Source organism: Oncorhynchus tshawytscha, linkage group LG20 (genome assembly GCF_018296145.1).
Source record: "Oncorhynchus tshawytscha isolate Ot180627B linkage group LG20, Otsh_v2.0, whole genome shotgun sequence".
Classification (NCBI taxonomy): domain Eukaryota; kingdom Metazoa; phylum Chordata; class Actinopteri; order Salmoniformes; family Salmonidae; genus Oncorhynchus; species Oncorhynchus tshawytscha.
Window position 1 is genome coordinate 9644317 of NC_056448.1, and position 14128 is coordinate 9658444.

The 14128-nt window shown below is 43.2% G+C and overlaps 2 protein-coding genes across 5 annotated transcripts in view; both read left to right on the forward strand.

Moving 5' to 3' along the window:
• slc25a1b (slc25a1 solute carrier family 25 member 1b) overlaps positions 1-3326 on the forward strand; it is a 21370-nt gene extending 18044 nt beyond the window's left edge. For both annotated transcript variants that reach the window (XM_024380951.2, XM_024380950.2), the window contains exons 6-9: positions 1130-1234; positions 1341-1456; positions 1574-1647; positions 1770-3326. In XM_024380951.2, coding sequence (XP_024236719.1) covers positions 1130-1234; positions 1341-1456; positions 1574-1647; positions 1770-1884 — 410 coding nt within the window. In that variant the 3' untranslated portion in view covers positions 1885-3326. The remainder of the gene's footprint in view (positions 1-1129; positions 1235-1340; positions 1457-1573; positions 1648-1769) is intronic.
• Positions 3327-3578: 252 nt separating this feature from the next.
• LOC112219586 (phosphatidylinositol 4-kinase alpha-like) overlaps positions 3579-14128 on the forward strand; it is a 41158-nt gene continuing 30608 nt past the window's right edge. For 2 of the 3 annotated variants that reach the window (XM_042302158.1, XM_042302159.1), the window contains exons 1-6: positions 3580-5417; positions 10036-10152; positions 10336-10429; positions 10523-10684; positions 10891-11153; positions 11379-11445. In XM_042302158.1, the coding sequence (XP_042158092.1) occupies positions 5319-5417; positions 10036-10152; positions 10336-10429; positions 10523-10684; positions 10891-11153; positions 11379-11445 (802 nt within the window). In that variant the 5' untranslated portion in view covers positions 3580-5318. Of the gene's footprint in view, positions 5418-10035; positions 10153-10335; positions 10430-10522; positions 10685-10890; positions 11154-11378; positions 11446-14128 lie in introns of all 3 variants that reach the window. The other variant, XR_006079444.1, reaches the window with a different exon arrangement.

Genomic DNA, 14128 nt, shown 5'->3' on the forward strand with positions numbered 1-14128 from the left:
ACGAGTCGATCTTAATCCTGTATTGACGCTTTGCCTTTTTGATGGTTCGTCTGAGGGCATAGCGGGATTTCTTATATGCTTCTAGGTTAAGAGTCCCGCTCCTTGAAATCGGCATCTCTACTCTTTAGCTCAGTGCGAATGTTGCCTGTAATCCATGGCTTCTGGTTGGGGCATGTACGTACAGGCACTGTGGGGACAACGTCATCGATGCACTTATTAATGAAGCGAGTGACTGATGTGGTTTAATCCTCAATGCCATCGGAAGAATCCCGAACATATTCCAGCCTGTGCTAGCAAAACAGCCTTTATCTTAGCATCTGCTTCATCCGACCACTGGTGCTTCCTGCTTTAATTTTTGCTTGTAAGCAGGAATCAGGAGGATAGAATTACAGTCAGATTTGTCAAATAGAGGGTGAGGGAGAGCTTTGTACTCGTCTCTGTGTGTGGAGTGAAGGTGGTCTAGAGTTTTCTTAATTAAATTTTTTTTTTAAATATTCCTCTGGTTGCACATTCAACATGCTGGTGGAAATTTGGTAAAATGGATTTAGGTTTCCCTGCATTAAAGTCCCTGGCCACTAGGAGCGTCACCTGGATGAGCGTTTTTCCTGTTTGCTTATGGCGGTGTACAGCTCATTGAGTGCGGTCTTAGTTCCAGCATCGGTCTGTGGTGGTATGCAGACAGCTGCAAAAAATACAGAGAAACTCAACTCTCTAGGTAGATAGTGCTTATCATGAGATACTCCACCTCAGGTGAGCAAAACCTTGAGACTTCCTGAGATATTGTGCAAAAGCTGTTGTTTACAAATATACATAGGCAGCCACCCCTTGTGTTACCAGAGGCTGTTGTTCTATCCTTTCGATACGGTGTAAAACCTACCAGCTGTATGATTTTCATGTCATCGTTCAGCCACGACTCGGTGAAACATAAGATAATACATTTTAATGTCCCATTGGTAGTTTAATCTTGCTCGTAGATCATCGTTTTTTTTTTTTTTTTCCCAATTAATTGCATGTTTGCCAATAGAACGGATGGCTATGTAGTTTCACTTGCTCGCCTACGAATTCTCAGAAGGCAGTCCGACCTGTGTGTTGATGTGTTATGGTGTTGTGTTATCTGTGTCTCCTCCAGGCCTGAGGGGGACGTACCAGGGTTTGACAGCCACGGTACTGAAACAGGGATCCAACCAGGCCATCCGCTTCTACGTCATGACATCTCTAAGGAACTGGTACAAAGGTGTGTGTGATCGACTGAGTTTGAACCCTTCTCTCCTGTGTGTGTGTGTGTGTGTGTGTGTTTATCCAGAGTGTCTCACTGCTCTGTCTCTCGCTCTGTTCCCTAGGTGAAGATCCTAACAAGGCCATTAACCCTCTGGTCACGGGAGCATTCGGAGCCTTCGCTGGAGCTGTCAGTGTGTTTGGAAACACTCCTCTGGATGTCATCAAAACCAGGATGCAGGTACACACCACCATTATTAATGGCCTGGTCACATGCAGTGAATTGAATCTCTTTTACTATACTTTTTACTATACTATTGTTTCGTTAGTTAAACCCCGTCCCTTTCTCTACTAACAGGGTCTGGAGGCTCACAAGTACAAAAGCACCCTGGACTGTGCCGTCAAGATCATGAAGCATGAGGGACCTAAAGCGTAAGTGTCTCTGTACACACTAACTTTGACCTCCTGTCTCATTTATCGATTTGTATCAGATATAATTGTATTGATCCTGTCTGCTCTTTGCCTCCTTCCTTCATTATTTCCTGTCTCCCCAGGTTCTATAAGGGTACAGTCCCCAGGCTGGGCAGGGTGTGTATGGACGTAGCCATCGTCTTCATAATCTACGAGGAGGTGGTGAAGGTCCTTAACAAAGTCTGGAAGACTGACTGAGATCACGTTTCCGTGACAACCAGCGGAGTGGAGAACCCCCGGCAGGGCGGGGCTATGGCTTGATTCCAAACCCAATCCCTCTGCCCTTTCCTTAGGTTATCCATGACTTGCTACCTCCTTACAGATCTGACATGGCTGGTTATATTTCATTTCAAAAAAGTTGGTCTCTGTCCCCTGCCATTGTTTGCTTTAGTCAGTTGGAATGAAATGCAGCCATGATAAGTGTAAACAATCTGGGGATGAGTGCACTTCGCCTATGATCCTATTGGGGATACTACTATCATATTGTTTATACCTACATCCTCTGTTCTTCTGTATATCCACAGGGGGGAGTGAGCAAGGGCACATGGGTAGGGTGGAAAGATTTGGCCTATATGACTGGAATAATGGGAACACTGTATCATTCCAGAGCAGTGTCTTAGACCAACAGTGCTTCAGTTCACTAATTGCTATTATTAACATCTTATGTTGTACATTAATCAAAGATGAAACAATACTTATAGCTAAAAACCCAATAAAATGTGATGTAAATCAAAGGAAAAAACTTGAAATGAGAGAGGAGGAGGATCAAAGGCTTTTAACTCCAAAGACCATGTTGTATATTTAACACGATGGTGTGACCCAGTGAAATGGGTCTGGTAGAGATGTGGAGGCCGTCGTTCATACACATGATGGCACTACAACAGACATGCCTGTTCACGTGTCACATGGGTGTTGTTTTCCAGGTTTAATGCAGGTCTGAAATGTAGCTGCTTTACATACCTGAGTACAATTGCAACACAATGCCTTATATCATTATATTCAGAGATATCTTTATGGTAGAGAGCTACTATATGTACAGTGCCTTGAAAAAGTATTTGCCCCCTTTCTGAGTTTCTCTATTTTTGCATATTTTTTTAATACTGAATGTTATCAGATCTTCAATCAAAAGGGAACCTGAGTTTACAAATAATAAAAAATATATACTTATTTTATTTAACATTTTGCTTACTGGGACTTCTAATTTTGAGAGGGGCAGCATTTTTTGGTCTCACCTAGGGTGGCAGAACAGCAAGGACTGGCCCTGCTTCCAAGAGTCTTGATGATCATCCAGGTGCTTTATGGCAAACTTGTCAACCTTTTGGAGGTCATGAGTCTGTATATGCCTAGCAAAAACCAAACCAGGCATTCCACAGTAAGAACCTTACACCAACGGTCAATCATAGGAGTCTAGGTGTCATTTAGATTTTGGCCACTAGAGGCAGCAGGGGTTCAAACTGTAGAACCCAGTTCCAACATTTTAATATAAAAATTGATTTTATCAAACAAAACTATGCTACATTATATCTCTTGGACCTTCAGTATGACAAATCAGAGCAAGATTACTGAATGTAAGTACATTTATTTACCTTCAGAGGTGAATGTATCAAACCAGATGCTGTGATAAGTGTTTTGTTGTTGTGCACTCAATAAATAGCATGCTATTTTTTTTTTTACTGTAATAGCTACTGTAAATTGGACACTGCAGTTAGATTAACAATAATTTAAGTTTTCTGCCCATATAAGACATGTCTATGTCCTGGAAAGTTGGCTGTTGTCATTCTAGTCACATTAGCTCACGTTAGCAACAACCGTCCCAGTTTAGGGACACCGATCCCATAGAGGTTAAAGCAGTTCTGCATGGAAGAGTGGGCCAAAATTCCTCCACAGCGACTTGAGAGACTGATCAAGAACTACAGGAAATGTTTGGTTGAAGTCATTGCAGCTAAAGCTGGCACAACCAGTTATTGAGTGTAAGGGGGCAATTACTTTTTCACAGAGGGGCATTCAGTGTTGCAGCATAATTTTGTTCATGAAATAAGTAAGTGATTGTTGTTATTTGTTCACTCAGGTTCCCTTTATCTTGTATTAGGTTTTGGTTGAAGACCTGATAACATTCAGTCAAATTTAGAAAGGGAGCAAATACTTTTTCACAGCACTGGATGTAGTAGTATAATATTAATAGTTAAAATAAGAACAGTTTTGAATTACTACTCATTCTTATTCTATGGTTGTCATAACCCTGTTTTGGCATAGAATTAAGAATGAGAATCCTAATTAAATAGTATTTTTAATAGGATCTCTGTTTTTTGGTGTCTGTCGACTACAGAGATGAACATGTTGTACAGTATAGAATGAACCAAAACTTTTCAAGTGAATTACATAAAAACTGACCAAGATTGAGATGGTGAGGGACTTTGCAGTTGTAAATGTGAAACATCAGAAATATATTTACATAATGATTGTTTGTGCCTGCAAATGTAATTTATGATGGTTTTAAAAATCTGGTATAACATCTCTAGTGCTACTAATGTCTAAAATTGAAATGATTCATGTTGCATGTCTTAGTTGGGTCAGTTTTTCCTCACTGAGTTACAGTATGATACAATAACACTTTAAAAACAATGATTAAGTGTTAATTTGATATAGCCAGTAACACATTGTAATGATGCCTTGCCGAGATATTTATCAAATCTACTGGTACTAGTTGACAGTATAGCTTACCAGACCATCTTTGTAATGCAGCCTTGAGTAATTCAATGTGATGAGATATTGCCTGGTAATGTTACCTGGCACTTATCGAGTAGGTATACATTAATTCACACATATTTTCTTGGTAGTGTTAGTGGAGGGGGTGGGGACACCAATTTTTAATTAAGATGTCTAGATGTATCTTTTGCAAAACCTAATAGACATTTTTAATGAAACAATACATTTGCCACTGTCATGGTCTGCCCAATGTAAGATACATATATTTTTTATGCTCAAAGACAAGATCTTATGTAAGCATGTTTTATTGAAAGACCATGCACAGCCATTGCAGATTGTAGTGCCTGAGAGACATTTGTAACATTTGCGTTTGGGATTTTGAATATGCCATGTGTGCATTAAAGAGTGTAAAGGATTGTAAACAAGATGATTGAGTCTGTTTGCCTCTTATGACAGGGTGATTTTTAAAGTGTTTTGGGCATCTTACAACTGAAGTATTGTTTGCAGACCATAATACCATAGAATAAGATAACAGGAGTAGTTATCGTCAAGGTCCTAAAGCTGCATCCTCCCACATCAAGATGTTTGTGTGACCACATGAGCCTTCAAACCTATTGTTTATAATCCCCTATTCATTGTCAACCCAACTGGAACATTTGACATTTAATTCATCTTATATAATTCTTCAATTTCTGGTTCTCAGCAGACATGATTTGAGAAACATTCGAGTTCTCAAATTGTTTGACTTCAAAACCTTGATCATTGCTTACCATTAACAACGCATTTTTCTAATGACCTTGTACTGCGCCGTATGAACTCACGTGCTCGCCGTAGTTGTTGGTGTCCGCTATCTAGTTAGCTTGCCCTCTTCGCAGTGGTAAGCGCTGTAAAATGTTCTTACTACCTGTTTGTGTTGAATTATAAAAATGTCTGCGAAAGCAACAGGAACCAGAGGGTTTTATTTCAATACTGTCTTGTCCTTGGCGCGCTCTTTGGCCGCACACCGCCCTGCGCCAATAGATAAGGTGAGTCTGAATGATTTAAAAGCATTAGTGAGGTAATGCTAGCTAAGTTGGCTATTAGGTTCGGTTAACATTACATGTGTACCTTGTTGCTATATGTACATGGCTAACTCATAGTGATGTGCGATGCTATCGAGACCAGCTACTCGCTAGCTACTCGTTTTCCATAAGCTACACAGCTGTTGGAGAAACAGTTTACTAACTTAGCTAGCTATGTTAGTCATTCATTCTCAAACAAGGCCCTTGCTTTGGCTTGTCATTCCACATCGGAACACGATACAGCAACAAGGCAGTTTTACACTTTGGGCTAGTTCGTTTTGCATGACCCGGTGCCCAGGAGGATGAAGATTGCATTTAAGGACCAATGGAAAGGTCTAAGATGACCAAACTCCGCCTACCCGGAGCACCGTGCCTTGCAAAACGAACTAGCCCATACTGACAACCTAGTTTAATAACTAGCAAACAATTAGCTAGGTACGCCTTTAGCTGTCTGTCGATGATATGGTCGATTGTCATTCCATCAGAATGAGGAAGTTAGTATAGCCATTAGTTATCAAGCTGTCAAATGAGTTAACGCCCCCATTTATTTGTCAACATTGGTCATTGATTGATTTACTATTTACTTGAATGTGCTGAATTCTTTATTTCAACCATACGGTTAATGATTTCAACAGACATAATTTGCCTTATTTCACATATCACAGTCATATAAAACCAACAACATGATTTGGGGTGTGTTGTATTTGCGTGGCTAATTATTCAGCGGTTGGCAGGAAAGCTGCGTGGGAGGAACTGTCAGCCAAACTCTATTAAAAAACTGGAAGTCATCAATAGTGGCAAGGTATAACAAAACACAACCATATCTCCCATCTATGAAATGGATGGTTGTGTAAAAATGTTTTACTGCAAAAGTGGTGAAATTGATGTCACCACCCCTTAACTCAAACAGTGCAGAATAATACCAGGCTGGAGGGGGGAGTGGCCACAAACTTATGTAACCCAATATTACAAGCTCTGATATTGCTCAAATTTGTTATACAAATAGTCAGCTGTCTGCCCTACACACATAAATAGCATTATAACTGTAAACAGACAGATACAATAGGTGGAAATATAAACTCATTATGGTAAATGTGAACTTGTTGCACTCATTCAGTGCTGTATGGTCATGCCTGGAAATAATGCATACAATGCATACAGCAAATATGTTGATGTGGCTATTGTAATAGGCTCTACGGAAAACAAGTGGGCTCAGACATAGAAATAAAAACTTTTCGGGTCCAAGGTTCCTTAAGTGATTTTGTATCTATAGCCACCAGTCGTGCGATTAAGTCAAAGGGCCAATCACAGATTACCTTTTATTTTTTTGCTTCAAATCCAATATGGCTGCCGTTATAACATTTGCTGGAGGTTAAAACCACCTGTAAATTGATCATTTTTGTTTAGAACTGTGTACAACAGTCATGCCTATAAAGACTGTTGGTTTGAATATAAGTAGCCCTTGTTCATTTTGTATAATAAACAAGTGATATTGGCCAAATGAGACACATTTACGTGTCCTTAAAAACAGTATATAAAAAATTACCAAAACACCATTCCTTGCGTTTCGATATGTAGCATACTTTGGGGGGGTTTTACTTTCCTAAAACAATAATTGTCCACATCACGGTTCAGGTGTCAGAGATTTGAGCACTACATACAGTGCCATAGGAAAGTATTCAGACCTGTTCACTTTTTCCACATTTTGTTACGTTACAGCCCATATTCTAAAATGAATTAAATAAATTAAAAAACTTCAGTAATCGACACAAAATACCCAATAATAGCAAAGTAGCAAACATTTCTAAAAATCTGTTTTCAATTTATTAAAAATAAAATCCCTTATTTACATAAGTATTCAGACCCTTTGCTATGAGACTCAATTGAGCTCAGGTGCATTTTGTTTCCATTGATCATCCTTGAGATGTTTCTGCAACTTGCTTGGAGTCCACCTGTGGTGAATTAAATTGATTGGACATGATTTGGAAAGGCTCACACCTGTCTATATAAGGTCCCACAGTTGACAGTGCATGTCAGAGCAAAAACCAAGCCATGAGGTCGAAGGAATTGTCCGCCAAGGCACAAAACTGGGGAAAGGTACCAAAAAATGTCTGCAGCATTGAAGGTCCTCAAGAACACAGTGGCCTCCATCATTCTTAAATGTAGGAGGTTTGGAACCACCAAGACTCTTCCTAGAGTTGGCCGCCCGGCCAAACGGAGCAATCAGGGGAGAAGGGCCTTGGTCAGGGAGAGTGTTGGGCTAGTAACCGAAAGGTTGCAAGTTCGAATCCCCGAGCTGACAAGGTACAAATCTGTCGTTCTGCCCCTGAACAAGGCAGTTCCTAGGTCGCCATTGAAAACTGACTAAAATAAATAAAGGGAAAATAAAATTTTAAAAACCTGATGGTCACTGCCAGAGCTCTAGAGTTCCTCTGTGGAGATGGGAGAACCTTCCAGAAGGACAACCATCTCTGCAGCGCTACACCAATCAGGCCTTTATGGTAGTGACCAGACAGAAGCTACTCTTCAGTAAAAGGCACCTAAAGACTCTCAGACCATGAGAAACAGGATTCTCTGGTCTGATGAATCCAAGATTGAACTCGTTGGCCTGAATGCAAAGTGTCACTTCTGAAGGAAACCTGGTACCGTGAAGCATGATGGTGGCAGCATCATGCTGTAGGGATGTTTTTCAGCGGCAGGTACTGAGAGACTAGTCAGGATTGAGGCATCGATGAACAGAGCAAATACAGAGAGATCCTTGATGAAAACCTGCTCAGGGCCTCCGACTGGGGCGAAGGTTCACCTTCCAACAGGACAACGACCCTAAGCACACAGCCAAGACAATGCAGGAGTGGCTTCAGGACAAGTCTCTCTGAATATTCTTGAGTTGCCCAACCAGAGCCCGGACTTGAACCCGATCGAACATCTTTGGAGAGACGTGAAAATAGTTGTGCAGCAACACTCCTCATCTAACCTGATAGAGGTTTGTGCAGTAGACAGGACTTGTACATTATCACAGCATATTAGCTATATGCCTTGCCTGACAATGTTGTTCTTCTCAGAGCATATTTTATTTAAAAACTCAAGCTTTGATAGCAAAATGTATTTAGTTTAGAGCCTGAAATCAACTTTTTGGTCCACCAGCCAATGTGGCAGGTAGAATTGTTTTTCTTCTATCAGCCAAATAATCTTTTTTTTTTTTTTAATACTCTTTTGCCATAATTACACTAAAAACGGATGAGCGTGCTTTGTAATGTAACTGCAGCTGACCTCACAACGGCAGTCAAGCACCCAAGCTAACTGGCTAAAGTTGGCTAGCTTGCTAGCTACTTCCAGTCACAAATGAGAGAACACCTCAGTCACCGTTTTTCTCACCCAAGCAGAGCTGGTAAGGCTGTTTTCATGTTATCTAGAACGTTAGTGACTGTAACTGTGCTGCTGGCAACAACTTTTTTTTTATGCCAGAGAAGCCGGTGCTTGGAGGATATATTGGTACGTGTGTTGTTATTCTCCAAACACCGGCTTCAAGGGCATTATCTATTTCATCCTTCCACAAGATATAGTCCCGACACAAATCAAGGGTTGCTACCTGAGCCAGCTGGTCGTTCTTACTTTCGGTTCGGTTGCCAGAGACGCGACCCTATCGGTCAGTCTTTTTGTTCTTTATCTATGGACGTGACCCACTCGTTCGTTCTAAATGTTCTATTGCCACACTGACTGGCAACGTTATTATCCCTTTCTTTCTATCTAGCCAACTACGGCTAACTTAGTCACCCAAACAGTGCAGCCAGAATAACAACAAAATAGCAGCATTTGCATATTTTAAAGCTTTTTTCTAGTGACATTTATTTGGATACATCTGTAAGAATGAGCTAATGATTCGAAATTTTACCTGGCATAGAAAATGTGCTCTCTCGTCAGGACACTGTTGTTCAGAGGAGCTAGCCAACAACACAGCAAACACAATTACTTCAAACTGAAGCTGGAAAGACTGCAAACTAGCCACACTTCGTTTCGTTCTACCTGTTTTCTATTGATATTTCTTTGTATATATCCATACAAATTATGCTGATTCATGATTTCGACTGCCTGAGAAAAGCTGCCTGTCTGTTTCATCCAGGCTCGTTCATTACTATGGGACAGCTGGATATCAATTTGAATATTGAAACAATGTTGCAAATGTCGGAGAGACAGACAGCTAGGTTTATACACATCTCTGCTGTTGAAAACTAAATGTTAGTCTAAAATAAATGATAATGTTTAGATGCTTTTCATAGTGGTGATCAAGAGTATAAATTGCCTGGCTGGGCTGATGAGAAAGTGGATTGCACAGTCAGATGGAACAGAGTAAATAGGAATTTTAACTTCCGTAGCTTTAGCCGGCGGTAACATGTGGAATAGACACGGGCTGGAATGCTGTTTTAACCAATCATCATCCAGGATTTGACCCACTGGTTGAATAACTGCGATATAGGGCAAGATACCATATTTGTTTTATCCCCCTATTGGTGGCGGTTAGGACTGATGGACTGACTAGTTAGCAAAATACAAGCCACATGTTTGCTGTTCATCTCTGTTTCAGGTCCAGAAGCTACAATGCATGTGTCCAGTAGATTTCAGAGGGGTGTTCCAGCTGGACGAGAGAAGGAGGGATGCGGTCATAGCTCTGGGCATCTTCCTGGTCGAGTCGGACCTACAGGTAGATTGAACTGAAGCAGCTAGGCCTACTCTGTTAATGGTTGCGTTTTATAATGCTTTATGTGGGACGGATGTTCCTTGAGTCCCTGACCCTGTCAGACCAATAACTGGCTACTATCTCAGCACCCTTAGCTGTTTAGTGGCTTTTGCTCGAGTGTTTTGCGATTTGATGTTTTTATTGCAGCACAAAGACGCTATCATCCCCTACCTGTTGGGGCTGCTGAAGGGACTTCCCAGAGTTCAATGGATCGAAGAAAGCTCTGGAAGCAAGGGACTTGGTAAGGAAAGAGATGCAAGCGTTTGTCTGTCTCATGGCATTCAGTATGAATTCATCCTGTGACTGGTTGATGGTCTATCTTCCTGTCCTACAGAGATCCTGCCGGTAGCAGAGAACTTCTGCTTCTGTCTGGGCACTCTTCTATCTGACGTTGCCCAGCGAGATAACACCTTGCGAGGACAGATCCTGGAGGCCATCATGGACATAATGCAGGTCCTGCTGGACATCTGCCTGGACCCAGAGAGCCATGATAAAGGTACTAGCATGTTCCCTATGTCACCATTTCACTTTCAACAGTGTTTAAGGAAAATGTTAGTTCCAGGTTAGTTATTGAGTTCATTTCTCTTGTCCTCCTCACAAACGTTGTGATATACGTAGATGGACACAGAAAGAGCATAGAATGAAAAAAGCAGTTGTTCACCTGTCTGTCTCTTTCTCTCACCCCTCTCCCTTCCTCCCTAGAATACCTGTGCCGGTACACTGTGCCCTGCCTGTTGGGCGTGGCCCGGGCCTTCGGTCGCTATAGCAACACAGAGGAGCCCCTGCTGTCCAAGCTATTCCCGCGGGCGGGAGCCCCGCTGCTGTCCGGTGCCGAGGAGGCTGACCCGTCACGACGGCGCTCCTTCAACGACTTCCGCTCCATCATGCCGGCCTCGCTGCTCACAGTTTGTCAGGGAGACACCATCAGGCGCAAAGGAAGCTCCGTGTCCAGCATATCACAGCAGGTACTATTACCATACTATACCAACACTACTACCATCACTACTGCTACACCATAGTACTGCCATTACTGCTCATTGTGCGTCAGGGAGACACCATAAGACGCAAGGGCTCCTCTGTTACTATTTCTATTTCAGTACAGAGAATACGTCTGTACTACCATACCCTGCCACTAGAGGTCAAAGGAGTCTCGTATTTGAAATGTCTGAAAATGTTATTTTCTTCTGTAGGCCAGTCCAGAGCGAGCAGGACTGACCCTCAGCTGCCCAGTTGATCCCTCTGCACAGTACTTTGAAGGTGAGGAAATATAAGAAAAGCAATATACACTGCTCAAAAAAATAAAGGGAACACTAAAATAACACATCCTATGAAATATTCTTATTAAATACTTTTTTCTTTACATAGTTGAATGTGCTGACAACAAAATCACACAAAAATGATCAATGGAAATCAAATTTATCAACCCATGGAGGTCTGGATATGGAGTCACACTCAAAATGAAAGTGGAAAACCACACTACAGGCTGATCCAACTTTGATGTAATGTCCTTAAAACAAGTCAAAATGAGGCTCAGTAGTGTGTGTGTGGCCTCCACGTGCCTGTATGACCTCCCTACAACACCTGGGCATGCTCCTGATGAGGTGGCGGATGGTCTCCTGAGGGATCTCCTCCCAGACCTGGACTAAAGCATCCGCCAACTCCTGGACAGTCTGTGGTGCAACGTGGCGTTGGTGGATGGAGCGAGACATGACGTCCCAGATGTGCTCAATTGGATTCAGGTCTGGGGAACGGGCGGGCCAGTCCATAGCATCAATGCCTTCCTCTTGCAGGAACTGCTGACACACTCCAGCCACATGAGGTCTAGCATTGTCTTGCATTAGGAGGAACCCAGGGCCAACCGCACCAGCATATGGTCTCACAAGGGGTCTGAGGATCTCATCACGGTACCTAATTTCAGTCAGGCTACCTCTGGCGAGCACATGGAGGGCTGTGCGGCCCCCCAAAGAAATGCCACCCCACACCATGACTGACCCACCTCCAAACCGGTCATGCTGGAGGATGTTGCAGGCAGCAGAACGTTCTCCACGGTGTCTCCAGACTCTGTCACTTCTGTCACATGTGCTCAGTGTGAACCTGCTTTCATCTGTGAAGAGCACAGGGCACCAGTGGCGAATTTGCTAATCTTGGTGTTCTCTGGCAAATGCCAAACGTCCTGCACGGTGTTGGGCTGTAATCACAACCCCCACCTGTGGACGTCGGGCCCTCATACCACCTTCATGGAGTCTGTTTCTGACCGTTTGAGCAGACACATGCACATTTGTGGCCTACTGGAGGTCATTTTGCAGGGCTCTGGCAGTGCTCCTCCTTGCACAAAGGTGGAGGTAGCGGTCCTGCTGCTGGGTTGTTGCCCTCCTACGGCCTCCTCCACATCTCCTGATGTACTGGCCTGTCTCCTGATAGCGCCTCCATGCTCTGGACACTACGCTGACAGACACAGCAAACCTTCTTGCCACAGCTCGCATTGATGTGACATCCTGGATGAGCTGCATTACCTGAGCCACTTGTGTGGGTTGTAGACTCAGTCTCATGCTACCACTAGATTGAAAGCACCGCCAGCATTCAAAGTGACCAAAACATCAGCCAGGAAGCATAGGAACTGAGAAGTGGTCTGTGGTCGCCACCTGCAGAACCACTCCTTTATTGGGGGTGTCTTGCTAATTGCCTATAGTTTCCACCTGTTGTCTATTCCATTTGCACAACAGCATGTGAAATGTATTGTCAATCAGTGTTGCTTCCTAAGTGGACAGTTTGATTTCACAGAAGTGTGATTGACTTGGAGTTACTTTGTGTTATTTAAGTGTTCCCTTTATTTTTTTGGAGCAGTGTATTTCGGAAGTATTTCAGTTGATTTAGTAGCCCACGTCTCACTTTTTGACTGATACTTTTCTCATTATATATCACTCTCTCACCCCCTCTCTCTCACTCTCCCTTCCTCTCTCTATCACTCCATCTCACCCTCCCTCTCTCTCACCCCCTCTCTCTCACTCTCCCTTCCTCTCTCTATCACTCCATCTCACCCTCCCTCCCTCTCTCTATCACCCTCCCTCCCTCTCTCTATCACCCTCCCTTCCTCTCTCTATCACTACATCTCACCCTTCCTCTCTCTATCACTACATCTCACCCTTCCTCTCTCTATCACTACATCTCACCCTCCCTCTCTCTATCACTACATCTCACCCTCCCTCTCTCTATCACTACATCTCACCCTCCCTCTCTCTATCACTACATCTCACCCTCCCTCTCTCTATCACTACATCTCACCCTCCCTCTCTCTATCACTACATCTCACCCTCCCTCTCTCTATCACTACATCTCACCCTCCCTCTCTCTATCACTACATCTCACCCTCCCTCTCTCTATCACTACATCTCACCCTCCCTCTCTCTATCACTACATCTCACCCTCCCTCTCTCTATCACTACATCTCACCCTCCCTCTCTCTATCACTACATCTCACCCTCCCTCTCTCTATCACTACATCTCACCCTCCCTCTCTCTATCACTACATCTCACCCTCCCTCTCTCTATCACTACATCTCACCCTCCCTCTCTCTATCACTACATCTCACCCTCCCTCTCTCTATCACTACATCTCACCCTCCCTCTCTCTATCACTACATCTCACCCTCCCTCTCTCTATCACTACATCTCACCCTCCTCCCTCACTACATCTCATCACTACATCTCACCCTCCCTCTCTCTATCACTACATCTCACCCTCCCTCTCTCTATCACTACATCTCACCCTCCCTCTCTCTATCACTACATCTCACCCTCCCTCTCTCTATCACTACATCTCACCCTCCCTCTCTCTATCACTACATCTCACCCTCCCTCTCTCTATCACTACATCTCACCCTCCCTCTCTCTATCACTACATCTCACCCTCCCTCTCTCTATCACTACATCTCACCCTCCC